Source organism: Pimephales promelas, chromosome 14, assembly GCF_988280905.1.
Source record: "Pimephales promelas chromosome 14, fPimPro1.hap1.1, whole genome shotgun sequence".
Lineage (NCBI taxonomy): Eukaryota > Metazoa > Chordata > Actinopteri > Cypriniformes > Leuciscidae > Pimephales > Pimephales promelas.
This window is the reverse complement of record NC_142782.1, coordinates 21,519,369-21,546,019: the sequence shown is the minus strand read 5'-3', so window position 1 is coordinate 21,546,019 and position 26,651 is coordinate 21,519,369. Positions and strand designations below refer to the sequence as shown.

At 36.7% G+C, this 26,651-nt stretch overlaps 1 protein-coding gene across 2 annotated transcripts in view; it reads right to left on the bottom strand.

Annotated features, from left to right (window-relative positions):
* Window positions 1–12,425, bottom strand: part of kazna (kazrin, periplakin interacting protein a) — a 37,548-nt gene extending 25,123 nt beyond the window's left edge. The window contains exon 1 of one of the 2 annotated variants that reach the window (XM_089119579.1): window positions 11,911–12,425. In XM_089119579.1, the coding sequence (XP_088975705.1) occupies window positions 11,911–12,094 (184 nt within the window). In that variant the 5' untranslated portion in view covers window positions 12,095–12,425. The remainder of the gene's footprint in view (window positions 1–11,910) is intronic. The other variant, XM_039679062.2, reaches the window with a different exon arrangement.
* Window positions 12,426–26,651: the final 14,226 nt, after the last annotated feature.

Genomic DNA, 26,651 nt, shown 5'->3' with positions numbered 1-26,651 from the left:
ATCTCACTTCTGATCCGGCTGAAATATCACACCACTCACTGCAGAAGGAACTGGAAGCATTTAACACACAAATCAATGACAGAATAGAGGCTCAGCCACTGGATGCTTGTTATAACACCTTAAGGATAGATTTCAATGCTTAGAAAGCTTCTTTACCCAATTAAAATGAGCATAATCTTATTAAACTAAATCACTGGCTTTATTCTGCAGTGGAAATGTGTTTGCTCTTTCTCTCTCTCGCTCTCTCTGAAGATTTCACTCTGATCATCCGTCACTCAATTTTAATTTCAGGACTGACGGATAAGAGAACCTGTTTGGAGGGTGCAAAGATCAACATCCTTCAGTTGAGTGCGATAAGATCCTTCAGCTGTCAGCGACTCAAAACACTTACACATACACACATGTACACATGCACTTGAAAAATATTGATTTCATGATTCTGAGCGACATAAAATCACTAAAGTGCTAAGTGTTAAGACATCTAGTGTTCTTTGCTCTTTCATTCTCTCTTCGGTCTTTCTCAAACCCTTTAGCTGTCAAAGTGCATTATATAAAAAGCATTTCACTACACAAAGTCTAAGATCACTAGAAAAAATGCTTTTTTTATTGTTCTAACTTAATACAAATCTTTTCGGGACAAATTATATTCTCAGCATAGCAATTTAAGTGGAAAATGTTCCCCGTCTCTGTGACTCCCTCACATGATCGATAATGAATGGATGAAATGTGTTGTTTCCCAGACAAAGCGACAGAATCAAGATAAAAGAGAGTGAGGGGGAGGAATGACATGTCAAACTAAGAACAAAATGCACTGCAGCAGAAGCAAACAATTAAAGACTTTAAATACAGAATGTTAACATTTTTGTTCTTGTAAATCCTTGAAAACACATCGTCTTAATCAAATAAATTCACATCATCATAAGCATCCCATCACCATGGGAACCAATTGGGATGGCTAAAGAGAGGTTAAATAAGATCGGTTTATTAAACAGATCTGACATTGCTTGTGTGGGCTCAGGAAGGATGTGAAGTTTGAAACATCTCATTCAGAGGTCAAAACTCCGCAGTCTTTCCGACAGAAAGTGTGGAGCCGAGTCAGGATATGACCAGGGGTTGCTAAGCAACAAATGCCAAGGTAACGGCACCCAAACCTCATATGCCTGACTGTTTCAGACAGAACGTCGTCAGAGGGGCCTACATTTGGAAATAGGAAACACCTGTGGTGCAAAATACTTTTCCAAGTTACGGCAATTGAAACACTGTAAAAAAATATCCTGTTAAATGAACAGTTTAAAATGGCAACGCTTTAATTTGTGGACTAAAAAAGGTCTCCTATCAAATGAATGCAGCCTTGGTGAAAATAAGAGACGACTTTCAAAAATCTTAATGTTTCCAAACATTTAACTGGTAATGTAACACTCAAAATATTCAAACACAGTCAGTTTAGTTAATGTTAGCAAACGAGTATCTTTTGGAAAGCAATTCGCTTGATTTCTTGTTGCAATTTCTTCATTTTACTATACTGACTGTTTCTTTTTAAAGCGGTTTAATACATGTTTAATTAATTAGAAAATACTTGAAAGATACCAGCAATCGTTGTAATGTATTATCTAATAACAATAACCGTTTCCATTAATATTAAACTTTTTAAACAGTTAAAGTTAAATCAAGTGTTTTGTTGTATTGAAAAGACTTTCAATCGAAAAAGTTCACTGTTATTGGTATCAGCAACACTATTGAGATTTAACAACAGCATCTGTGGCATTACCACAAAAAAAAAAAAAACAATAGCTAATAAAACCAAAGAAAAATGTACACAGTATGCTCTTACAATGTAGGACACTGTTATTAAGCAAATGCATGGATGAAATGTGTTGTTTCCCAGACGAAGCGACAGAATCAAGATAAAAGAGACTGAGGCGGAGGAATTACAAAAATGCGCAGAAGGAAACTTTCATTTTTGGTTGAAAATAGTTCAACCAAAAATGAAAATACTGTCATTAATAACCCCTTATGCCGTTCCAAACACGTGAGACCTTTGAAAACCTCTCGGATTTCATCAAATATGAAAATATATATATTTGTATATACAGAATACCAAAGACCGTTAAGAGGCACTTGAATTAAATAAGTTTGGCCCATATCAGAAATGGAAAACCTACAATAAATGACTAAACCCATTCAATTAATTTATAAGTACGTCTATTAATGATACTTAAATCAGAGTGCACCACTTAAGAGACTTGAGACTTTAAGGCAATGTTAATGCAACATAAAAGGAAAAATAAAATCTTGTAAGTGCCTTAAGCAACCAATTAAACCCACTGAATAAGATGTTACAGGACACAAACAAGTTAATAATATTGAAAGAAAGATCTGTTTAAACCGATCAGCTGAAAATGAGCTGATGGCCTCGTACATTTCCTGAATGACAAATGATCAATGTTGCTTTCACAATCCACAGGCATGTAGCAGGCCTTCATCAAGCTGCGCTGAATATGTGCTGAACTTGAATGCACTGTTGCTTTTAAAGTGTAGACTAGAGAGACCACCGTGAAAAATGTCAGTGCTTTTAATAAAGCCTTTAGTCTTTTTTTAACCTCCCGGCTATAATGCCACAACTCTGCCTCTGTCATCTTCTCCTTGATCAGTATGTGCAGAGCTTTTTCCATTATGAATCCCAGCCAAATAATGTACAGAGGCACAGCAATGATACACACCTCTGGTTTAACAGCTTAAATTTTGGAAAATTTCATTTTGATCCAGGAAACCAACTAAGAAGCTGGATCGAAAACGCTTACCAAAAAAAATCCAGTTGAGCAAACAGTTTGACATCTAGCTGCAACCTCATTGGTATTGTAGGCAGTGTACAGGGTTTATTTCAGAAGCATATCATCTCCAAGTGCTGCAAATAGCAAAACACACACACACACACACACACACACACACACACTCTCACTGGCTGGTAACCCCATCCAGTTGTTTTAATGCCAAACGGTAAACAGATATAAGCTTACTCTCGACATCTGTGTTTAACATTATAGTGAACATTGGCAAACACCAGCACACACAAACTTCACCCTTACAAATGAAACATTACCAAAAACGTTTATGATTTATCTACTACCAAACATGCTGTACAGATGATTTGTTTGGAAAATCTAAACTAATTTATTTCTCAAAACTCCATTTAAATCACACATAGTTCCAAACTCCAAGTCCTTTTCTACATAATATAAAACAAACATAACTGCATAATCATACAACACAACAGTGCAAAAGAAATTAAGTGAAACCCTATTATAGACATTTAAAAATGGCAGAAAGCGATACACATTCAAACGTGGCTGATCAAATTACACAGCGAGAGGCAAAACTCGCATGCTCCACAGGTTAGTAACTACTGTATGTGTTAATGACAACAAATGCATTTCCTCTCGCACAAAATAACAACTCACTTTTTTCCTACTGATTTGTAGCCCAGCAAACGTGAAAGCGAGAGAGAGCGAGAGGCAAAAATGTCCTGTCAGCTCCTCCAGATCTTCCATACTAACAGAGCAGGTGGAATATGACACTCTGTGAAGTGTGTGTGTGTGGGGGGGATAAGAGTGAAGGGAGTTCATTGAGAAGTTTAAAGCTATGCTGAGCAAAGGTTGTATAGACTGCCCCTTTACACCTTCTCTCACAGGGATTCAACCCAATGTGTTATATTGTAACTGTGCTGATAAATGTGAAGTTAACTTAGCTTATGGACATGCTGGACAGGATCCAAAATTAACACTCGACAAGCAACAAATGCAAGTAGGACAAAAATGCTTTAAAAAGGCACAATATGTAACATTTTTGAATTAAAATATCCAAAAGCCACTATAACAATGTTAAATATTTTGTTAACTTGTATACTTACATTATCCCAAAAATATGCAATATTAACCAGTGTAACATCCTGTGTCATTGCGTCGCCTGTCAATGACCTCATTTCTGCATTACCCTCGATTTCCGGTTTTACTTCCATAGCAGCTTTGATATACACTCACCTAAAGGATTATTAGGAACACCATACTAATACTGTGTTTGACCCCCTTTCACCTTCAGAACTGTAGCCTCTTTTTCCTATTTTTAGTAGAGATGAGTGGTACCTGGTGGGGTCTTTGTAGCCCATCCGCCTCAAAGTTGTGCATGTTGTGGCTTCACAAATGCTTTGCTGCATACCTCGGTTGTAACGAGTGGTTATTTCAGTCAAAGTTGTTCTTCTATCAGCTTGAATCAGTCGGCTCATTCTCCTCTGACCTCTAGCATCAACAAGGCATTTTCGCCTACAGGACTGCCACATAGCACATACTGGATGTTTTTTCCCTTTTCACACCATTCTTTGTAAACCCTGGCCTAGAAAACCCTTGTGCGTAAAAATCCCATGTGGCACCAACAACCATGCCACGCTCAAAATTACTTAAATCACCTTTCTTTCCCATTCTGACATTCAGTTTGGAGCTCAGGAGATCAGGAGTCTTGACCAGGACCACACCCCTAAATGCATTAAAGCAACTGCCATGTGATTGGTTGATTAGATAATTGCATTAATGAGAATTTGAACAGGTGTTCCTAATAATCCTTTAGGTGAGTATATTATGTGTTTTATTAGACTGGTCATTCAGCTTTTATGTATACGAATTTCTAATATCGACCTCGCTTACTGCAGTGTGCAAAAAGTAGAGTAATGTTATGATATAACTTTCAACTTTGCTATAGTTTTAAGTGTCTCATTATTGTTTGTCAGGGACTTGCAAGGCAAAACCATATGTAACACTAAGTCAAGACATGCAAAGCAAAACCATCAATTTCTATAAAATGTATGGCAGTGTCATGGCATGTAAGACATATTTATGCTGGTAAATTTTCAATTCGCCATCAGTATGTGTGAAAAAAAGTTATATTAAAATGTTGATATGATTTATTAGGTTTAGATACAGCCACACACACATACAAAGTGACTCAGAGAACTGCAATGCTCAAGAAGAGTAAACAGCCTCAATCAGCCTCAATCACAGGCATTAGAGCAGCAGGATGTGCAGGTGTCAGGTGACCTAAACACCTTCAGTATAGTGACAGCCAAACATATCAACACAGCAGTAAAGATTTATGAGCACAGCGTTCAGCATGCAAGTGAGTACCTGTGAAAAAAAATGAAGAAAAAAGACAGGGAGAGAGAAAACAGAGATAGACAAGGAGAGAAAGAAATGCGGTACTGGATGAGTCTGTCTGAGATTCTTGCTCGATGGATGCCAACGGCAGAATGATTTGCAGCCAAAGATAATATTCTGTCAATTTTTCAACTCATGACACACTGTCAATTTCACAGAATTTCACTTTGCAAAACAGCAGGCTCTATGTTCTGTGATAAAGCGTGAATGGGTCTTTAAAATCTTATCCATCAAACCAGAAGCAAGCAATAATTTTCTGGGTAGTTGTTGCCCGATCCCGATGTGAGTTTCAATCCACTCCAAAGGGAGATATTTTATTTAACAGAATCCAAGAACAACAAGAACTCCAACAGACTACAACGAAATACAACGAACGACTTTTTCTGGGCTTTGTGATGTCATAATGTTACTAATACGAGGCCTGGTTAAGCTACAGCTATGTCAAAAGGATGTTATTTTTTCCACCCTATTCCAAAATTCATTTGCTTCCAATTACACGTTTTATGTTTTTGCTACGATGTAAACAAAGGGAAAAGCTGTTTGGCTCCACTCCCCTGCTAGCCAACATTAGTGTTGATACAGTTTTAACTGTAGTTTTTGTGATCGATTCCTGTTTGTATTACCATAGTTTTTCAACAAATATCATGATTAAATGGTTGTATAGCATTGTATCTAAAATGTTTAAGAAAAAAAAAAACACAACTCTGAAACCTGTGAAATCCGTTCTTGCAAAGTCTGTACATGAAATCTGTTCAGGATAATCCTCTTGTTTGTTAACATTGTCAGGGTCTGAATCAGGCTTGAATTGGTTTGAAATTTACACCATCCTTAATATTTACATCTGAATAGAGCTTGTGGTGATGGTAAGTGGTCAAAACTTGCACGTAAAAGCCACCGGTGCCAAATCACAACACATTGGGCCAGCTAACCAACATCATAGCGCATTTCGTCTTTCGAAAGGAGGGGCTTCATCAAAATATGAACTATATGGCACATTCGAGTCAGAATGGGAAGAGAGGTGCTGTATTAATGGAAAACACCCAGTGGCCTGGCCAGAGGAATTTATTGCTGAACAAGATAGATTGAGTCAGTCATATTTGTGTTGAGCACACTTGTTAATCTACGTGTGTTTTTTTTGTGAAAATAAGTCACAAAATTGGTGTGGAAAGAGGCAGTGAATATCAACAAGATTGACTCTACATCATCAGAAAATAGAGTAGAGCTCCATTATCAGTCAAATAAAATAATGAGTCTGCATTATTCAAGAAGTAAACTCTTCATGACCTTTAGTTAAAGGTTAAAGTCGCATTACATTTCATTGCATCTATTTTCTAAATGCATATTTTATTGTGATCTTATTGTGAACAATTTATCCATGTATGTTTACATTTCATTTTTTTTCAAAACAATTTGACCTTGTTAAGTTGTCATAACTGGACCTTCCAGTAAAACAACAACAGACTTTTCTCTGGTGACGTACAGTATGCAGGATATTTCCAGTTATTTAGTCCACTGAGAACTGAGCTGAGCTGCCTGGATAATGACATCACTGTTTGTTTTCTGCAGAACAGCTTTAACCCTCTGGTTATCTTTATTTGTGTGTCCATTAGTTATCTTTGGGGTATCCAGGGACCCCAGACAATAACATTGCATTTTGTAACAGATTAATATTTTTTTTTTTTTTTTTTTACAAATGTTTTTTTTACCTTGTTTATTAATGTTTTTACTCAACATTTGTGCAGTTTTTTGGAGGATTTATGATATCTTTTAAATTTCTATAAATGAATAAATAAATATTTATTTAAATAGGCTTTGTTTTTACAAACTTTGTAAAAGACCCAGAATTCTAACTTTCATTCATGGGGATAACATGATAATTTTACATAATTTAATGTAAGATTTCTGCCCATATTTTGTAAAATGCAGTTTTAAAAGAAAAAAGAAAAAAAAATCACCTTAACCACTACATGGCCATAGAGCTCCATTATATGCAATTTGCTATTTATTAACCAAAATATATCTTTTGACTAGTTGAATTCAGTTGGAATCATATCTAAATAATATATAATCACAATTATATTAAAAAATATATTATTTTGTCAAAGTTTAGCATTTTTTGTACTGAAAAAAGTTTTTCAATAATGTTACATTAGAATCAAACCTGAACAAGATGTTACAAAGAGAAATGTTGGAGTCTTTAGATTTTATCATTTATTTCAAATATCTGTTTTTAATTTAATGCTACAATTTTAAATCAATGTTTCAGTTACGAACTGTAAAAGAACAAAAATGTACATGTTATATTACATATTGAGAAAAGAAAAACAGTTATCCTCACTTTTTATAGCCTCACTAATGTATTCCTGTGTGTGTGTGTGTGTGTGTGTGTGTGTGTGTGTGTGTGTGTGTGTGTGTGTGTGTGTGTGTGTGTGTGTGTGTGTGTGTGTGTGTGTGTGTGTGTGCGCGCGTGTGTGGTGAGCATGATAATTTTGCATTGTGGGTGTTTTTTTTTTTTGTTTTTTTTTGCATTGTTGGAAGCGTGCCACTTTATTTCTGCCTATGCTTGTTTCTGACTTTTATGATGAATTTTGTATTTTTACTATGCAGGGTCTCCAGGGACCCTGAAGACAACTAATGTCACAAAATGTCACTTTTTGTCACGCTAACATAATAACAGATATCATTCCAATTTTTTTTTGTAGATCTAGAAAGTGTTGAGAGCTGTAGAAAGTTTAAAAGCATTTGGACTAAGAGAACATTTTTAAAAAATTCAGCAAATGTCATTTGCGGGTTAAAAAGACCCTGAAGATAACCAGAGGGTTAAAGATGAAATTAAGTCATTTAATAATTGATTATCTTTACAAAGGATGACAGTATTTTCTTTTAGAGCAGCTGTACAGCCAAAAAGAACTCCATTTGCATCATTAAATCTTTTTCCTGTTATCAATGTAAAGCTGCTTTGAAACAATCTGAAACGATTAAAAACGCTGTATCATGAGTCGCAATACCTGCATTACCAGTAGTTGGCGATGCCACTTTCACTTTGTAAAGAAAAACTAAGCGCCTTTAGACTAAACATGTTATACGCATGCGAGCAAGCGTTTTCACAAATTCTAGCTGATATTTTTGTAGTTTACATAGTAATGTTGCCATGTAGGCTAAATGAATGGCCAAAACGTATTCAAAGTTTTCTGTTTTTAGTTGAAAACGGTGTTGTGTAAACAGACCCTTAAACCCACCCTTCACATTTTGAGTGCAATGCCCACATCTTTCACATCACATTGCATTCGGATGTTCTTCATAATATGGAACAAAAGATCTGTCGCTACTTCCATTTCATCGCAAATTTAAACAGCATCATTCCCAAGAAAGGAGCCAGAATCATGCCAGGGCTAACATCAGTCAGCACCATCAGGAATTCAAGTAGGATCAAATAAAGAAAGAAAATGAGTTATCACAGATTTGTTGAGAGCACATCCGACTCATATGTCTAATAATATTAGATTAAAACTAAGCCCGGAACTGTCTCTAAGTTGATGGTGGTGATTTAGCCTGACCTTTAATGCTGCTTTACTGCCATTTAAAGCCTTACATCGTAAATGATGGTGATTCCTTTTGATCCAAGCATGGAAATGGTCTTTATGAGTGAGCTGAGCTCTTGACTGCTTCAATCCAGCTGCTTGATCTGGATATACGTCGTGATGTCTCATCTTCTGCCTTGCATTTAAATTAGGCAGTTCACACGTCTGAGGGATGAGGATCAGGACTGCTTTCAGCCAGCTCCCATCCCAGCGTGCTCACACACATACAACACCTGTCAATAGACACGCTCTTGCTGGGATACAAACAACTAGATTTAGCATTTTAATAATAGATAGGACAAATGGTCAAACACCCTCATGAAAACATAATCACATTTTATGCAACGCAACAATCAAATGTGAAGAGTTAATGACCCCCTTAATAGCTCATTAATGTCAGTAGGATAAACTAAAAGCATTGATCTGCTGGAGTGTGTGCAAGCGTATATAGAAAGAAGGGAGAAAAGCTTTTAGCTGCATTATCAGTCCACCCCCTTTGTGATGTCATAATGAGAGAAGATTGCCTAGCAACCCACACTGCTGCTTAGAGACCGATAGATGGGGAATTTGAATGGCCCCTATGACATAATCTACAGATGAACACAGGTTCACCTGTGTGGAGCGAATCTTCTGCTGGTATCATTTCTCGAATTAAAGCAGTAAGCTTTACAGCAATGACTTTGGTAGTGTTTTATCCTGACTAGCTCATATTTGCTATTCTGAAAAGTATGCATTATGCAAGTGCAATTGAACAGAAACAGAAACAACCACCCTTTCCTGTATGTGAATGGCAGCCGACAGCTGTTACATCAAAACAATTATGCAGCCAGGCCATTAAAGCAATTTAGAAACGTCAATATCACATAAGTCAGATGTTTGGTGGCCAAGTGCACTTAAAACACATCTTTTGCTGGCCATAGTGGAAAACGCTCTATAAACAGCATCTTTAGGCAAATAAAATAACTCTTAATGTAGATACTACGCCATAACTAGGAAAATAACTGAGGCACAAAGACCGTGTTTATTTGTATGCGTTTAGCGTCTCATTCATTACCAGCAGGTCTTTGTAGGGCCATCTGCACTGCTACTCTCTCTTCCAAGAGATAAATAAGCACTGTTCTCATCTACACTGACAGGCCGGTGTCTGGGCACATGTGTCTGTGTGATTTTCCATCTTGATAAGTCATTATTTTGTCAATACACATTTCCTGCATTCTGACATGTGGCAAAATAACACAAGCAACTACAATCAAGTCCTTGATTCGCAGCTTGGCTTGGCCAGACTGAAATACTGTAGCTTAACAGGCCCTAGCAACATCAAGGTCGTGAGTTTGATTACCAGGTAATACATGTAATGACAAAACGTATAGCCTGAATGCTTTTTAAATCGCTCTGGATAAAAGCATCTGCCAAATACATAAATGCACATGCAAATAAATTGCATCAAGTGACTTGGCAGGCCAAACCCAAGGCAGAAAAGTGCCTTTCCTGGAGTGGATGTGGGACATTAGACACAAGATCACAATCTGCTGAGCTCTCAATGAAGTGCTGAATGAAATCAGAGAGAGCTGTGGGCAAGAGCCTCGCAATGTCAGGATTCATCTGCGGTCATGTGACCGATTTCTGTTGAGGAATAGAAAGATCAGTGTATTTTTATATGCTTTATACAAGTCATTTTATAGCATAAATGTATGTAATGCAGAATACAGTTAGCCAGCATACAAAATAAACATCATGTGATGTACATCCGGAAGATGTTTGTTTTCCAATAACTACTGGCTGACTGTACATTTTTCTACTTGTTATACGGCTTGCTTACCAAATAGATAAACAGACATGAAAAAATTGGGTGGCAAGGATGACATTTTTTAGTGATCATTATAAAAAATGTCTAACACCATAAAAAACAAGTAGCCATGTAATACGTGCACACTGGAAAACAAGCACCTGTCTCCATGATGCATTAATGCAAATGTAATTTACAACTAGGTTTTTTACTGTAGCATTTCTACAACATTTTTTTACAGGGCAAGATGGATTCGTTCTCATCAAAACACACACAGACTAACCTTGTATTGTGTAACCTTGTAAAAAAGTGTCAAATTATGCATGTTGTTTGTTTGAACAGTGAAACAACGCTTCACTGTCACTTCAGGGCATATTAAATGCAACAACAATTATCTGAGATTGTTGAGTGATTATGGAAATCTCAATCCTGATTCATCATTGTGCCCTTAAGCAAGGTACACAGCACAACCCCGGGGTGGCTCTGGAGTACACTTGGATAAAAAAGCATCTGTTAAATGTTATGGCCCACACCAGCCCAGGGTGTCCACTCCACCCAGTGAGAGCAGGTGGACCTGAAACAGAGAATCACTCTGAACACCCAAGAGACTCAAAACCAAAGCCATCCTGAGCTACACCGCACAGCTTACAGACAATCAGAAGACGGACCAATCAATCAATGACCTAACAGCAAACAGAATGGCAGGAGAGCCGTATATGCTCTCTTCTGCACTGTGGTACACTTAGTGTGAGACTAGCATTAATGGAAAATGAAATGAAGGGCCATTTCCTGAAACATGAGCTGTGCTCGGTTACAGTACAGTTTCTCTTGTGCATATCTTGTTTAAGCAAGGCAATGATGTAAACTGCCACCAAAAATGACAATGGCAAAACATGGAGGATAAATTTTGTATTTTTGGATTGGTTATGTAACATTTCATAATATCCAGCCATGGGTATTGAAAATATATTAATACATTGTTGTTAGAAATACAGAAAACCAGTATAAGACTAATTATGTCTCGTAATATATCAATAATGATCAAAAAGTTGATTTCTGAAACTTGCTGATGAACAAACACACTTTCTCTTAATGAAAATTATTTAAACACACACACAAGCTTTATTTCCTGACACTTTCACACACAAAAAAACATAGGCCACTTCAATTGTTCTGAAACACCCCAGCTGTCAGTGAGGAAACCGAAAACTGAATCACCTTACTGACCCACTAGAATGAATTGGAGCAAGAGAGAGAGAGAGTTTGTAGCTATTCTGTCCATTCACACGAAGGTCACGCAGGTAAGAGATATGAGCGAGCGGTCACAGGTGCGGTTGCTTACCGTGGTGGTTCTGTTGTTGTTGTTGTTGATGTTCCTGCGGTTCGCCCGGTTCTTCCAGCTCGCCGAGTTCCGCCAGTCTGTGACCGGTGGCTGTCAGCTCCGCGCGCAGGTTCGCCACCTCCTGCTTCGCGCACTGGATCGCGCCATCGATCCGCTGCGCGAGCTGTTTATTCTCGTCCATCATTCTCCGGATCTTTGCCTGCCGGGAGAATCCACAGAACCCACGGAGCGTGTCATATCGCCTGCTGCATCATAAGCACACTAAAATCCCATTCTGTCCTTTTGCTCTCTTTTTTAAGATCAGAAATCCCCCCAAATCCACAAGATGAGAACGGATATTCAGAGTCCCATACTGTCCCGTGTTTGGATGTGGCTGTCAAAGATAAAGATAAACAGTGAGGGACAAGAGACTTTGGAATAAAACAGCGTGCTTCACTAAACGAATCTTTCCGCCGCGCGCTCTCGTGGAGAGAGTTGAACGCACGAGAGACTCCAAGCGGCTCTTTAAACGGACTGTACCATCTGAGGAAGAGAGGAGGAGGACACCCATCTAACAGAACGTCACATTTGTATCTTAAAGTAACGAACTAACCAACTATTTATTTATTTAACAATATAGGATTTAAAAATAATGTAAAGTAAACAACTCAATAGTTTATTTATTTAAATAGGGATACATTCAGGTTGACTGGGACACTTTCCCCCTATTTAGCCTACTTTAAATATTTTTGGTTTTTTATTTTTATATATAAAGGAGAAATGAAAAAAGCTATGGTATAAAACAGCTAATAATAATAAAGAAATGGTAGTAATTGTAATAATAAATTATATAAATATAAAATGTAAAAAATAAAAACAACACTAAATTTTATATTAAATAGATACCTTTCAATTAATAATGAGGTTTTCCCCTCTCAAAAGCATAGACCATATCATCTTTGATAGTATTTTAATTTTTAATTGTATATACCAAATTAATTTTTATATGTATTTAGTTATGTACGACTGAGTGAAAGTATCACAGAGGAAATTGTGAAAACAGGAAAAAAATGCCTGTTTTAGGTTTGGCTACAAAGGCCGCATTTAAAAAAAACTCACATATGGTGAAATATGTAAAACCTGCTTATGAGGATATTTGAAGTGTTCCTCTCTGTATGAGAGGCTCACAAATCTGCTGAATTATGTTCAACTTTAAAACTAATAAGTTGGTATCTGAGGGTTAATATTATTGTTGGATAGTAAATAATGTAAAAAATAACGTATTTAAAGACCCTCGCTAATATGGCATATAAGCTCTTTATGTGTGCCACTCGTCCTCACTCATCCATCTCTTACTTCATACTTCTCCCACATAGATTTATTTGTTTTATATCAAACCATAAGGGAGAAGAGGATAAGCCGAGGCATTCAAAGTGTTTATGAGTTTAGGCCACAGTATGTGTGTGACAGAGAGAGAAAGAGCATATGTTTTGTTCAACTGTTCCCACTCAAATTCTTTACTTCAGTCATCTCTGAGACAGCAGAATAGTGCGGTTTTTGGAGAATGGTATGAATGTGTGTGTAAGAAGTTTCAAGAGCTAAAGCAAAATAAAAGACTCATTTCAGAAATCCCCCTATATGTCACTTTCTGTAGATAATCCTTTTTCTTCATTCCCCTGAATAAACAAAATGATTCCACATTAATGGGAATCCCAAAAGCTTCCTGGAACCACAATAGATCATCGGCTCATTCTCTCTTTCATCTTAATCACAATGTCATAATGTCAAACTGTCTCTGAGACTTGGCTTAAAAGATTACTGACCACACCCAAAGGCAGTAACAATCTGACAACATCCTCTTAACATCCATCACCTTCTAAAAAGTATTCCATTGGGATCCCAGTTCAATATTTTCTGCTTTTAGTGAAAAGCTGAATCATGGCTGACATTGAATTCGTTTTGTTCTTGTGACCTCGACTACGCTCAGTATACAATGTTAGCATACTAGTCTAACTACTCCAGCAGTATGTAGTATGCATACTGTGCACAGTACGCACAAAATACTCGCATGTCCTCCTGCATTTAATATTGTGTGTATCAGTGCAGTATCACATGAATTTGTACTATCTCATAATGCAATACACTCAATCGAAGCCCCAGGGCAGGCATTTCACTCAGCTGCAGTGACGCAATTACCTATTGGCGATTGGCTCTTTTATTTCAAAGGCGGGGCTTATTCTGCCATATTGTGCTTTGCACTTTCTCCCATTCATTAGAGGGCACTATCTTTGTAGATCTAAAGTCTTTGATTCAACATGATCTTCCATTTCCAAAATGATGAATAATCTCTTATTTTTAACCACTTTCTTGACTCATTATTTAATCAGACTGCCAAAAGGTTGTGTGACAACAACGTAGCATACTATTTTTGATTTTCATAAACGTGAGGTCACATGTACCATTGCTCTGTGAAGTTTCATTGGTGCAATTTAGTCATTTCAATAGGAATCTCCACAATCAGGAGTTTTGAATGAGGGCAAGATTTTGCATCTGGTAATATGTGGATTGATCACAATGACCAACAGAAATCTGCTTGCTTTAAAAGTGACTATGGACAATTGACCTTTTTTTCACACAATTTTTTTCTGTTCTGTTCTCCCAAAATTAGCAACTAGTTTACAGTGCACAGTATTCAGTAAGCAATGAGATATTACATTACAAGTCTTTTTTTCTGTATTAATTTAGTCCATGTCCCTGAGCAATGTCCTCACTGACCACATCCCTCTTAGGATGCATGATGTAGACCACCGGCTGCAAATAATTGCTGATCAAGATCCGAGGGTGAATGTATAAAAAAACTGTTAAAGATATGACTGGAGGTGAACAGCAGACTGCGAGAAATGTAACACATGCCTTCAGCTTGTATTTTGAAGCAGATGACAACACCTCCCTCTGTTTATGACATCACTTCCTCCGGGCTGCTGTCAGAGTGGTGTGTGAGGGTGACATTCAGCTGTCTCTCTCAATGTGTTTATTGTCAGTCACAAACAGCTCCAAAATTCCCTGATGGAGGATTGTTTTCCCTTGACCTCTTCGGTACTTGAATAGCTGTCTTCACCCAAAAATGAACATCCTGTCATCATTTACTCACCTTCATGTCGTCCCAAAACCGTATAATTTTCAGTATTCTACACATAAACAAAACAAAACAAGATATTTAGAAGAATTTTGGTGGCCTAAACATTTTGGTTAAAACTGAATTCCATTGTATGGACAAAACAAACAACATGCGGGTGAATAAAAGCCCTAATATACTTCAAGCAAGATTGTAGAACAAACTGATGTGATGTAATGTTGTTCGTTTAAAGATTGTTTTGGGAGTTCGAAAAAGCTTGCCAAAGCAATCTAACCAGAAAAGTTCACTCCTACTGGTAAACCTTGTGACGATACCACTGGTCCGTGGCGATTACATTATAGATGTGCTGCTCCGAGGCTCTGCCTTTATTGACGCGGAAATCTTCTCTGGTTTATTTCTTCTGTTTAGGCCTTCGAGGTCATATGTGAGTAAAAACATGATCACACTGAAAGCTGCTTTAAAGAATTTGTAATTGACCCTTCGCTAAGCCCCGCCCTCCCTAGTTACTGTTGCTACGCCTGTCAAGCTTTCGCGGCTGGCACATCTATTATAGTGTGGATGCATTGGTCTCAGACATTCCCACTCATATCATTAGTCATTTTTGGCGAACATGTGAAATATCTGAGAGAGCAAGACAAAAGGGACTGCAGTAATCCATTCGAGGGATATATTCACGACATAATGTGCAACCGATTAGAGAATAATTTCTTTAAAAAATGAAAGCCTATAGTCCTCCCAGCGCAAGCAACAGCACCTCATAAGCTGACCATTCAAATGAGAAAAACACAAATTGAGGAACAGCTATGCTTGTGCACAGTAGGATGTGAAATGTGAAAATAATCCTAATAATTATAAATCAAACAGCTTATCCATAAATCTTGTGGAATAACCCTAATCCCAGGAGAGCCGTGATTGGATTGGGTTAAAGTTACTTAGTCAGGGGTAGTAGGCCATCGATTAACAAAATGCTGAAATATATTTTAAAGTATGTCGTTGAGCCTCCGTCTTGTCTTTAATCGTCTTATTTTACGTTTCAATATGCATTATGAACAAAGAACCGTCAATATTTCCAAGCAATAGGTGTTTTTGTTAATCATGTCGACATTTCCTCGCACTGCTTGATCACGCCCATCATTTATCCCCTTGGCTTTTAGATTTTCGGGAAGGAAAACAATTCCACTCCCCCGTCCAAACTTTTAGGATACCTGGTATCAGATTTGCACAATCCATACGCACAATGCTTCAGCATGTTTCGAAAGCTTGCCAGACCTCCCCCGCCTAGTTACGGTTGCTAAGACACGATTGGCCAGTGGCGGTTTTCGGGCGTGGCTTAGCGAAGGGTGAATTCTTTAAAGCTGCTTGCTTTAAAACAATCGTTTTTACTTTTGAAATGCTATATAAATGAAAATAATGGGACTTCACTGCAGAGCTAGTCCAAAAAAAAAAATGTTGTGTGAATTTTGTTCCTTGAAAGCAGTACATTACATTCATCTGAACACTACATCAAGCAGTGGGATGATCAATGACAGTATTCCGCTACTCAGACAATTCAAACTTCTTTTTACCCCTTAGCAAAGAACAGAATAGAAAATTTGCACTAAACTGCTCAATTCATGGATTGGTTTTACAATCTCCTTATCTTTTTGAAGTGTCAAAGTGGTTGTTGTGTAGCTGTTAATGGAGGGACAGAAATTTTATTAAAGATTTCATCAAAATGTCTTCATTTGTGTTGCAAAGATGGGCAAAAGTTAAGGGTTTGGAACAAGTTGATGATGAGTAAACAATGACAGAAATTTCATTTTTGAATAAACTAATCCCTTTAAGAGATGACAGAATTTTCACTTTCCCTTTAAATAGCCTACTTTAAATCCCAGAGCCAGGGTCTCTCATCTAGCAGCTGTTTTATGAAAGATCCTCACCATTTCAGAAACAGAGTTTTTCATCACGCCTGATTTTAATTACTACTTTCTGGCTTTGCTTTAATGAGATTTAAAAGAAAGAATGAGATCCCATTTTTCTTATTTACACTTTTTTTTTTTGCTAATCTCCTCTGGTTCTCTTTGTCTTCTCTTTATGCCCCTCTGAATCTTCCTCTCCCTTGTCCTTTGCCCTCTCCCTTTCTCTCCGTCTCTCTCTCTCTCCGCTCTGCTGAGCAGGAAAATGAGGAGAGGAGAGACAATTAATGTAGCTCTTCCACATACAGACACAATAGACCAGGCAGACCCTCGCATATACACCTATCGAGACACTTACTAAGCATCTTGCCCTGATCTTAAACTGACTCAGACCTTAAACACAAACCTGACACACATGCACACAACCGCTAAAACAATTTGTTGTGGAGTTTGAGGCACTCATCCGAGCTGGGCTCATCACCATGGTAACAGCCGGCCCTCTAATGTCAGTCAGGTGTTTCATTGGTGACCATGTGTTTCTGATTGGTTGTAGGCCTTCTGGGATATCAGAAGCAGATGGCATTATGGGAAACGTTAGTCATTTGTAACATGCCCTCTGCAGAACCAGCTGGGCCTTTGCACACTGACCAGTGTGTGTGTGTGTGTGTGTGTGTGTGTGTGTGTGTGTGTATGAGGTGAGACTTGATGAGGAATAGCAAATTGACTCTAGCAGACCTTATCAGTCCCCCAGGGACTCACCGTTGAGATTAGTCTGGACCTTGCTGGGTCCCGTCTAGGCCTGATTCATATTGAGGGCCATTAATGTGTAGCGCGAGGCTTGAATCGACAAGGTTTTTAATCATCAAGTCACGATAAACCTTGTAACCCTATTAAAAGCTCACTCGAAATAAATGTGTTTATGTGTGAGTGAACGGTGTGAGAAGTGAGAGTGTGCTTCGGGATATTAAAAATTGCAGGAAAAGGACAGGAAGATGGCAGGAACATTATCATTTCCAGCCCCCCTTTGGCCTTGAGTGGCAGGTTGGCTGATGGATCTCTGGTTTGGGAAAGGGGGAGGTTTTGCCTCATCAGCGTTTGATTCGGCCAGGCGGAGCAGATGGGATAGGGAAATTGTCTGTCCAACCACACATTATACAACAAACACAAACACATTCTCACACCTACTGTATACTCGAACACTCAATTTCACACTGACCAATAGAACATACTGCATATTTTTGGGGGGAATTTTACAGAATATGAACAAAAATATACCAAATTTTTTGGAAATAAATATTTTTTCTCACCAAGACCGCAGTAAAAAATATACATAAACAGTGAAATACTATTACAATATTAAATAACTGTTATATTTAAATATTTTAAAATGTGATTTATTAATGTGATGGCAAAGCTGAATTTTCAACATCATTACTCCAGTCTTCAGTGTTGTGGAAACCCTAAATATATTTTTTATAAGAAGTTTAAAAGAACAGCATTTATTTGAAATAGAAATCGTTTGTGATGTTATAAATGTCTTTACTGTTCCTTTAAATTTATTTCATGCATCCTCGCAAAAACACTTTTGAATGGTATATTGTCTATAAAGTAATATGTATATATGTATATAAAATTAACATTAAGGCCATACCTGTGCATTGAGCTGTAGTTGTGTCATGACTGTCATGGCTCTCTGAAGTGCTTCTCTTTTGATAAGTAGTGATACTTGCTCTTCACCTTCCAGATTCTTCCTCCTCCACCCATACAAAGGAACCTTCTCGTTGAAACTGCACAAAGACTGACCTTCTGCAGAAGAACAAGTAATCATGTACACTTAAAGCACTGATAAAGAGAAGCCTTGCCAGCACCTATGTGAAAATAAAGCTTTTAATGTTGTTTATATGTCTATTTGGCGTTTTTAATATGCTTTACAAACCCTGTGCCAATTTATTAGTCAGCACCATTGCTAAAGTGAACCAAAAAAATCGGTTTGAAATCGCTGGTTTCTGGAGTCACAAATTTTACCTTGTAACAATCACGTCAATGTGTTATGATCGTCAACGAGCGTGAGCTGGTTTGAATGAGTGGGTGCGGGGCTAATTTGCATATTAGTCGAAGAGCTTATACTAAAGCTATTTTATGGCACAAAACTGTTAAATAAATTTCGGTGATCAAAGATGAGTTTTAAGGGATGCAATTATTGACAACAGGGGGACTTTAACACAATGAAAGGCTGTATTAACCCTGACAGTGATCTCTGTTTTCCATTTGTACTAAGTTGAAGTTAATTAGCATTTCATTTCTGATTAATTTAATGAGTTTTAAATTAAGTTAAGCTTTAATGAGCAGCACATCTAGGCTGGTAGCAGAATCCCCTTGTCACAAAGCGATTGTGTGTCTTAAAGGGAGCCATTCACCCCACGAAAATTATGTAATTATTTACTGCCCCTTATTTTGTGCCAAATGCAAACTTTCATTATATTTTTCAAGTTATCCAATTATGCACACTTTAAGTCAATGCTGTCCATCAACTTTGGTTGCGCATATTCTTTTATGTCAACGTCAATTTGTTCATTTCGTTCGTTGAATGAACCAAATGACATGAAAAAAAGATTCGTTCATTTTGATAAACGAGTTCGAACAGGAGAGTAACGAACGCGCATCACAGAACAGAGCAAGGCGACCATTTGAGTTTATAAAATTTAGACTTTGTGTTTTTTTTTTTTAAATGAGCGATCGTTTCGCTTGATAAGACCCTTATTCATCATCTGGAATCGTTTAAAGCCCTTTCAACAGTTTGCAGTTTGCACTGAAACTGTCTTTTGGACCTTGAACCATTTGGTTCCCATTGAAGTCCATTATATGGAGAAAAATCCTGGAATGTTTATCAAAAACCTTAATTTCTTTTCGACTGAAGAAAGAATGACATGGACATCTTGGATGACATGGGGGTGAGTAAATAATCAGCAAAAGTTTTTTTTTTTTTTTTTAAAGTGAAATACTCCTTTAAACTGACTTAAAATGAGTTAAATCTTGTATAACAAAAAAAAAGCTGAAAATTGCATAACTTATTTTGATGAGTTGAAGCAATGTAAAAATATATGTTGTCATAACTTATTGATCATAATTTTGTAAAATAAGACCGTTTTACTAGTGTACAATAATAAATAAATGGCATTAATAAATTAAGCAAAATATTTTAAAAACATACATTAATTACTAAGAGACTAATCAATATCCACAAAAGGACTGGAACATAGCATTCTGTTCAAATGAGTGAAGATAAAATCTAAATTGTTCAACGAAAGGAGTAGCTCACTCGTCAGAATTTATCACACCATAAAACATCTTCTGAATCACTCACATATTACTTCATAAATATACAGACATACTTTATTGCCTTTAGAGTCATATTGTCCTATAATCTTTTATGTTCTTTACTATCAGGTGTAAACACAGAGCCAAACCTTAACACACACATAGCCTACAGTACATGTCTATTGATAAGAAAAAACAATTTAAAGAAGTACCTTGTCTGTTGTGAGGGTTACAGACCACTACAGCTTAAGGCATTTCATTAGCTGATGACAGATGCTTGAGTGAAATTAGACCACTTCTCTTTTGGAGTGCTTTAATAGATGCATGTTAATTGCGACATAGGCTAAATGTCACTGAATGCATCAGCTCCTTCAAGGAGACTAGCAAGAAGTTTAGTTCAGAGCAAGGGTTCCTTGTATTTCTGATATCAGATGTGCAACTCTGATGAAACAAAATGTTTGACATTCAAATATTGACTCTCAGTCCTATAATGTTAAAGCACATCCCTAATTTTCAACCGCAACAAAATTAATGGCCAACTTGTCAGTGCATCTTCACCACCACTCCAAAACAGATAGAATACTGCTATTGAGTCATGATAAACCATTCTTTGTGAATATCAAACATAAATTACACTCACTGTGGAAACAGCTGATGAGAGAAAGTCTGGCTAATCCAGAAATGCTTTGCCTTGTTCATAAATTCAATTGAATCTGTTTTTGTGTGATTATAGGTACTATGCATGAAAGTACCTGTGCGTTTTTGTAATTCTTTGCATTTTATATGGAAAAATGCAATGTATACTTCCGTGTGGGAATACACTGAGTGTTTATGTCTACTAAATTTATATATTACTTAACAAGAGCAAAGCAATCTGATTACAGGATTCCTCCTGCATATCACTCCATTCCAATTAATCATCTAATATTTGTTCATGCAGTCCGGCAGTAAGGAAAAGTGAAATATAAGGTATTAATATACACAACATAATTTTTGCCGGCAGAAACATCTTCCTTTAGTATTCTTTCTCACCTTAAAACAAGTGTGAAGAGAACATTTTCTACTGTGAGATTCCAAACAGCAATTTTTGGAGCGAGATGTCTCACTGCAACACAGACTGTTACACCAACAGAAATCAGACACAGATCAAGTAGAGATTGCTCATTAATATTAGTTTACAGCGTTCAATGTTGTTCAATCCCTGTCCTTAAGTGTTTGAGTGTGTGTGTGTGTGTGTGAGAGAAAGAGAGAGAGAGAGAGAGAGACAAAGGTGTCAGACACACTATATAAGGCTTCTGATATAATAAGAGCTGACACCAAAGGTCAGAGAACTGAAGCATCTCCAGTGTCCCTCTGTTCTTTAGAGATACACAAATAATCTACCGCAGTGATGTCAAAACGTCCTGTTGTGTTGCATTTAAATGATCTGAAGTGAGGGTCCTTGTGATACGTCATGTTTAACTGCTGGCCACTCGAGTACATCTGGGCAGAAGGCACTGCCACTGCAGGGAAAACGTATCCAAGAGGCTTCTGCTGATGTGATCCTACAACACTCAGGGGGAAAAGCCCACAGGGTAAAGGAGCGGAGCAAATGCAGTCAGGCGAATGAGTGTGCTGACATCCAGCATCTACAGAAAGTACAGAAACTGTCTTGGAAAGGAAATGTGCGTGTGTGGAATAATCTGCCTCATCATTTGTAATCACACAAGTCACAGAAGTCCACAGCAAAGCTGAGAATGGCGCAAACTTAACACTCTTGCACTGCAGTTTTTCTTTGGCCTCGACCAGAGAAATCAGGTTGATGTAGACTTCCACACACACAAGCAATCAACTGAAACAACAGCCCTCTCGCCCTCTCTCTCTATGTTTCTATTTCTTTCTTTTTCTCAGGCTAATTTGACATTATCCTTGAAGGATCGAGGTCACACTCTGAAGTAACAATCACTGTCCAATCAACATCTCAGTCTGTTCCCAAAGCTGACACAAATTTACAGCACATTAGCCACGAAACAACAGTCTGTTCTGAACAGAATTAAATTCTGGTAAAACTTTACAATGAGTTTATAATGTAATGGAGATGTTAACACATCATGAACAATGAATTTTATATATAACGTATTAATCGCTTTATATTTAAGGATATTTATTTGTTTAATTCATATGTAATCAGATGTAACAAAGACTATAAGCTATTCATTATATGTTCATGTCATCTAATTTTAATAATGTGTAAAAAGGTGCATTAATGAATGCAAAGTAGTGTAAATAACAATGAATAAATAGAAGGAAATTGAATTTGTAAAATTAAAGTAGCATTAGATTAAATAAATATACTGAATAAATTGACAGAATTACAGTAAACCAGAACCAAAAACAGTATACAAATGTTTGAATGAAAACAATAAAGATTATCATAGTGTTTTATTATTACTGATGTATTTTTATAAATTTCTCAGATAAGTGCACTGCAACACATTATGGCATGAAATGAATTTGCGTTTGAAAACAGATATACTCACCGGCTTCTGTCCGCTGTCTTTGAGGACCCGTCACCTGACAGAGGCTTGGAGGAGCATCTGCCATCCTGCGTCAACATGAGTGTGGAAGTTTGTTACTAGTAAATATTGTTATACATTATAGATCAAACTGCATTCTGTTCGGCTCTTATTCATACCTCTGTCCTCCTTTATCTTTCTTTCCTTCTTTCTTGCTCTCTCTCTTTCTCTCTCTCTACTGCATGTAGAGGGAGCACAGGCAATAATGCTATTATAGCATATAAGATCACTTCCCCGGGGAATTTGTATGTGAAAATATTTTTGTGTGTATGTAAGAATATATTCTCAAGTGAAAATTCTGTCTCTCATTCTTGGCTAAACTAATTTAACATTTCTCTTACTTAAGATACCTCCTCCTCTTGAAGTTTAAGCTCAATATACCCCAAATATCTTTTTTTAAAGCATGTTTAAATTCACCTTTGTCTAAGCCACACTTATCTATTTGCGTGTAAACGAAGGGCAAAACGAAGTTAATTTTGCATAATAGGTGCCCTTTAAAACTCAGTCGTATCATAGGCTACCATTCAGTATAATTCTCTCTTGATTCATACAAATGCAGCTGCTGCCATTTTGTGACTATTGTTTTGTACTTGTACACTTTTGGATAACAAACAGATACAATCTCTTATCCCCATAATTAATTATGTGGGAAAAATCGGTGTAATACGTGGAATGACTTTACCATTTAGAGTTCAAACTGTTTTTACGGTTGTAATAAAATAGTAACAAATCCTTCCCTTGCGGGTCAATTTGACCCCCCAAAAGAAATGTGAAGTTTTTATATTACAATATTTGTCAAAAAAATAAAAAACAATTATCTGGCACAATCCAGAACATGCTCAAATGATGATATTGAGATAATAGAACATCACTAATCCAGAACATGGGAGGAAAGTGAACGCTAATACAGAAATTGGCGGGGGAATTAGTGGTTGGGGCATATGGGACAATGTTCAAGGATTTTTTTTTTCTTTGTTTCTTTAAAAAAAAAAAAATCTTTTTAAAATATAAAAAGAATTAGGCCTTTAGCTTATTTGCTCCAGAGATATACAACCATCTAGTGGAAAAACTCATTAAATGCATGTTATATTTGTTTTCCCACAAGAGGTCAGCAGAGACAATAATGTTGGTCTCTGCATGCACTGCAGTTTAACTGGTCTTTGCATGCACTGTAGTTATTTTATTTGAGTATTTATGTGAAAGAATGTAAGGAAATGTGCTAATTTATATTAAAATTATTGGTAAAAATCTAGTAATTTAGAGGTAAATAAAGTAATACTTAATAAAAAAATCTCCAATAAAATAGCAATAAAACAAGAGTTTTTTTATTTTAATTGTAATTGTAATATCACAATATAGTTAATTAATTTAATTTGATCTTTTAATTTGATCAAACATTATGAAAAATAAAAGAAAAATACAAAAAGAAATAAACAGTACATACATTTTTTCAGGGAGCCTACATTAGGTCAATTTAAAGGGTTAGTTCACCCAAAAATGAAAATTCTGTCATAATTTACTCAACCTTATGTTCCAAACGGTAAGACTTTCTTTCATCTTAAAAACACAATGAAGGTATTTTTAATGAAATCTGAAAGATTTCTGTTTCTCCATGACAGCCATGCAACTACCACTTTGATGCTTCAAAAAGTTAAAGGTGCTCTAAGCCATGTCACACGTTTTTTAGGCCCAAACATTTTTTGTCACATACAGCAAACATCTCCTCACTATCCACTAGCTACCTGTCCCCTAAACACACTGTAAAATAATGCGGCCTATGCAGGCAACCCGCTCCACGAAACATAACAAACTGTTCCAGCCAATAACTGACCAGAAGGCCCTGGGGGTGGGGTTTGGGGAGGTCAGTGCAGATGAGGAGGAGGGAGGGTCTATCTAGCCTCCGTTTCGTCTGAAAATACTTTAAACGTCAACAAGAAGTCACGTCACCCGACATCGCTTAGAGCACCTTTAATAAAGAGATCTTTAAACTAATCCATTAGAATTGAATGGTTTAGTTCAAATTTTCTAAAGAGACACAATCACTTTATATGGTGAAGAGATTGAATTTGGACATTTATTCACATATAAACATTAATCATTAAACATAAACAGAAGCTCAACTTGCTTGATGCGCTAACCTCATTGGTTCTTACGAAGCTCAAACATGCTGCGTAATACTAGAATAAACCTCATTGGTTCTCACATGTCAAACGAAACTTGAGCTTCCGTTTACCACAGCTGATGTGTGCGTTGATGAATGTTTATATGTGGATTAAAGCAAATCTTGGCTCCTGCTGTCCATCATCGACGCAAAAATACGGCTCTTATTAGAATGATGTTATTCTTAAAGCACTGGAACTAATACAATGTGGTATTGTAGGATACTGTTTTTATTAGCAGGGTATCACAATACCATTCTAGGACTTTAGCACTGTCATTAGGTGTTTCAATTCCACAATATAACATTATGGTTACAGGAAAAGATCTTTTAGCTAGAAAAACAGATTTGTGAGAATTAGCGAATCTGAAGGTGTCAGAATAAACAGAAACCTATTTTTAAAGTAGGCCTACCGGTACTAACAAAATGTGTTGTTGTGCTGTTTTTAATTGCAGATTATTGTGATAGCTGGTGTCACTTCATTTTATTAAGGAAGATGCTTTTGTTAGTTTAATGGAAATGACTAACAAAAATCCTAAAAGATTAGGATGGAATGTCATATTGAGGCCTGGAACTTTTTTAGTTTGACACATTTTCCCCCAAACAACCAACCAACCCAAAAAAAAAAAAAAAAAAAAAAAACTATTTGAAATTCACCCCATGTTCAATTTAAGGAAACTCATCTATTATTTCCATTTTTAGTTACATTTTTATCCAAAATTGTAGGCTATATAGACATGAAAATGCAACATAACATAAATGATCCTCCGCCAATTTTGTGTGCCGTTAATAAAATGCATAACTGTCCTCAGAAATGCACATTTTCTGTGTGGTCTTGTTGATATGAGAGATGATTTGGCTGCTGTCAGACAGAAGGAACATTGTGCTCCTGTAATTACACTAACTAACCACTAGATGTCAGCATAAAATACGGGCATTCACACCACCAAACAAACAGTAGACTGTTGACTCCCTCACAGGATATTTCAAACTTTTAACGGTTGAAAATAATTCTGTGCCAATTCCTCAGAGTCAGAATCATAAGCTGGCGTGCTGGAGGAGTTTGCTTAGAACTCGTGGCAGTTGACAACTCTCATTTTCAGGCGTAAAATAAGCCATCACTCCATAATGATATCCTAAATTCACCAAATTCCCATAATTTAATTGTCAAGATAGACGCCATATTTAATTTAACGCAATTACTTGACACAGCGTGGTCATTAGGGACAGTCTGGACAGACATAGCTTACACACAATCGGGTGTACTGTAGGCTATGAAGTCACATAATCATTTTTATCCATTGGATTTATTTTTTATTTTTTTTAGAAAAGCACACATTTTTAATGTAAGAATGGGTTTGGACACTGGTTTGTAATGCAAAAAGTTTTACAGTTTACTGCACTTTGTCATTCAGAACAGCTTATGTTTTGCATAATAAGGTGGATACAACATGTAAACCATTGCTAGAACTGCCTCTCACAGACCCATTTTCATTCTCATTAGATTACCTGGCATCCCTGTTCCATTAGACTGATTTTGGGGAATAGTTAAAAATAATAAAAGCAACAGGTAAAGTAATATAAAAAAGAAAATGGAATATAATTTCATTTTTATTCTGAAGTTCTTTTCATTGTTTATAATGAAAATTAGTAAAATACCAACTTGATAGAGTGATAAAGTGATAGTCAAGTAGAGAGAA